At 40.1% G+C, this 3,166-nt stretch overlaps 1 protein-coding gene across 1 annotated transcript; it reads right to left on the bottom strand.

The window, feature by feature from the left end:
* Window positions 1-453: 453 nt before the first annotated feature.
* Window positions 454-2,487, bottom strand: LOC127102510 (uncharacterized). Its single transcript, XM_051039875.1, has 3 exons — window positions 2,304-2,487; window positions 1,145-2,057; window positions 454-496 (listed from the first exon to the last, which is right to left on the bottom strand). Exons 1-3 carry the CDS (start codon window positions 2,485-2,487, stop codon window positions 454-456), a joined length of 1,140 nt encoding a protein of 379 aa, XP_050895832.1.
* Window positions 2,488-3,166: the final 679 nt, after the last annotated feature.

Genomic DNA, 3,166 nt, shown 5'->3' with positions numbered 1-3,166 from the left:
AAACAACTTGCAGGAAGCTGATATCACATGTCAAGACAACACGCATGACATCTTGTGATAACACTAAGTTTTACCAAAATTGATGCCAACACAAAGAACCAACAAACTCCCCCTTTGGCAAATTTTGGCTAAAACATACATTAGATCATATGTTCACAAGAATTCGATTAAAGTATCAGTTCAGCAACAGAAGTAAACATACACACATTACTAGCAAAAATAGCAACTAGTAACCACACATGCGCTTGTGCTCAGAGCACACCACCTCCCCCTTTAGCTAGTCCACACCAAGCACCAATCTGCTTCACACAGACAAAACACTTCTCCCTCTTTGTATCAAACATAATATCAAACATCACCTATAGCTATAGCTACTTCTCCCCCTTTTTTAGCCAAAAGAGACCAAAGAGACAAAATAAATGTCTATTCAGTCATAAACCAAAATGTCAAAAGTTAAGGGGTTACCAAACCAAGTACATAATCAGCAGTAAGCAAGCTGAGATAAAAACCAACAAAACAGCAAAACATAATTTCCAAAATCAAGAAAATCCATCACATCAATAAAAACCGTCACATCAATGAACACCATCACATCACTCGGGACCAAAGTCAAAGGAGCTAATCAGAGGAGCTTGAGCTTGGAGCTTCATCAGCACTAGAAACAGAATTGCCACTTGTCTCATCATTAGTTGCAGACCTCTCACTAGAGGTGTGGGCTTCAACTTCCTTAGCATGTTCAATATTTTCATCTTTAGCTTGCTCCAAGCTTGCAATCAATGCTTCCAACGATTGTTTCCTAGTTGTTGCTACCCTTATCCCTTCACCCAACTCTTTACAAGTCTCCTTCAGCTCAACAACAGTTCCAACTTTTGAGGCTGGCTTTTTCATGGCAGATGTCATGACAATATCTTCGACATGACTGCCTTCAAACAGTTTATAGTGCACAGACAGAGCAGGTTTTCTTCTACTTGGTAAGTCATTAGAACTCAGAATACCAGGGTGTTGATTCAGGATAATCTCACAAATCATAGAGGGAAAGGCAATAGGCAGCTTAACTGCATTAGTAGATGCATGCTTGATGATTTGTTCAAACATAAATCTACCATAGTCAAAATTCATTTTGGTTCCAACAGCAAAAATAAACCTTCCAAGGGTATTAGCAATTGTGTAAATATGGTTGGTAGGCACCCAATTTGCAGCTCCTATTTTATGCAATATAGCATACTTGACAGTCAACTTCCCAGCACAAAGATGCTTTTTAATAGGCCACCCTTTCACCTGCCTTGTTGTAATTTCTCTACAGACCTCATTGTTTGTAGCTTCCAATTCACTTGCACCCTCAACTCTTCTTCCCATAAAATTGTTAATAACAGTGGGAGAGAATGTGATACACTTACCTCTCACAAACACTTTGCAAAATTCCTTGTTGTTCTTATCAGCAATATCCTCAGGAATGTTGACAATGAATTCCTTAACTAAACCCTCATAGCACTGAGAGAACCCAACCACAGTCTTTAACAACCCAGCAGCCTTTATCAGGTCCATGACCTCCTTGACTTTAACAACATCCTTTCCTAACTCCCTTTCCACAACCACCCTTCTTTGAATCACAAAATTCCATTTGGCAGCTCCGTCCTCAAGATGGAAAGAGATATTATCCAAATGCACAACATCAACTTTACTAGGGGACTTCCTCATAGTGGTTTTCTTCACAGGGGAGATGTCAGGGACATCTTCCTCAACATCCTCTTCAGACTCATAATCTTCTCTAACCTTCCTCTTCTTCACTTCAACCTTGCTCCAAGATTTGGAGGGACCAATACCAACAGTCTTCTTAGTTTTTCTAGCTGACATAAGTTCAGCCACAGATCTTCCTTTTCGAGTCTTCATACGTTTAGCCACACTTGGCTTTAGGTAATGAAGTAAAATATCCTCTTGATCATCAGACCTATTATCATCTAGGTCAATCACATCGTTTGCATCATCATGCTTCTCAGAGTGGGAAGCATTGGCAATTTTAGATGCCACAGATTTTCCTTTACCAGGCACAGTTTGCCCTAGGGAGCACAAACCTTCAGCAGTCATGTCCTTCTCAGAACTGGAGGAATCGTCATTCTTCTCACTATGTTGTTAAACCTCAGGAGAGGGGTACATTTTAGACAGAGGAGTAGAGACTCCCTTCACAGAATGTCATTCATTAAGGATTCTAGTGACTAGGTTTCTTATGACACGATTAGTGTGGTGTATATCTTCCTTAGAGTTAGTGGCATGAGTTGAGACAGAAGGGATACTAGAGATGTTACCTTGATTAGGGCATGCAGAAGATGAGGCATCCATGGGATGGTTTAAATCAAGGGCCTCGCAGGGAATAACTGATAGAGGAACCACATCCAGAATCTCATCATCGTGAATGTCCATGGAAGGAGCGCTAACCATGTGAGTAGACTTAGTAGTTTTTGAAGCAGGAGTAGTTTGATGTTCTGACATCTTGAAGTTTTTGTGGAAAAAATGTTATTGCCCTAGTAGAGGAGTGTGAGGAAGGAGCAGGAAGATGGAAGAGTTGGAGTAGGTAGTGAGGTTGTGGGGGTAGCGTGTGAAAACGTAATAGATGGTATTTCCAAAACTAGGTAATGATTTACCATAATGGGGGCGCTTTATTTTAGCCACATAGACACTACTTTGCTTACTTTTCCCACTCCATATTAATTGCTACAAGTCTTCATAAATGCAAAGCCCTAATTTTCCTCTCAGGACTTCAAACTGATTCGCATCCAATGCCTTTGTAAAAATATCAGCTAACTGCATCTCAGTAGCCACATGCTCTAAGGCTACAATCTTATCCTCCACGAGTTCTCTAATAAAATGGTGACGGATATCAATATGTTTTGTCCTGTTGTGCTGAATAGGATTCTTAGAAATGTTTATAGCACTCAGGTTGTCACAGTACAATGTCATGACATCTAGCGTGACATTGTATTCAGTCAGCATTTGTTTCATCCACACCAGTTGAGAACAACTACTTCCAACTACTATGTATTCAGCTTCAACAGTAGACAGAGACACACAATTTTTCTTCTTACTAAACCATGATATTAAATTGTTCCCCAAGAAGAAGCATCCTCCTGATGTGCTTTTCCTATCATCAACACTTCCAGCCCAATCAACA

The sequence above is a fragment of the Lathyrus oleraceus genome, chromosome 7 (genome assembly GCF_024323335.1).
Source record: "Lathyrus oleraceus cultivar Zhongwan6 chromosome 7, CAAS_Psat_ZW6_1.0, whole genome shotgun sequence".
Lineage (NCBI taxonomy): Eukaryota > Viridiplantae > Streptophyta > Magnoliopsida > Fabales > Fabaceae > Lathyrus > Lathyrus oleraceus.
The sequence above is the reverse complement of the archived record's forward strand: the minus strand, read 5'-3'. Positions and strand labels throughout refer to the sequence as shown.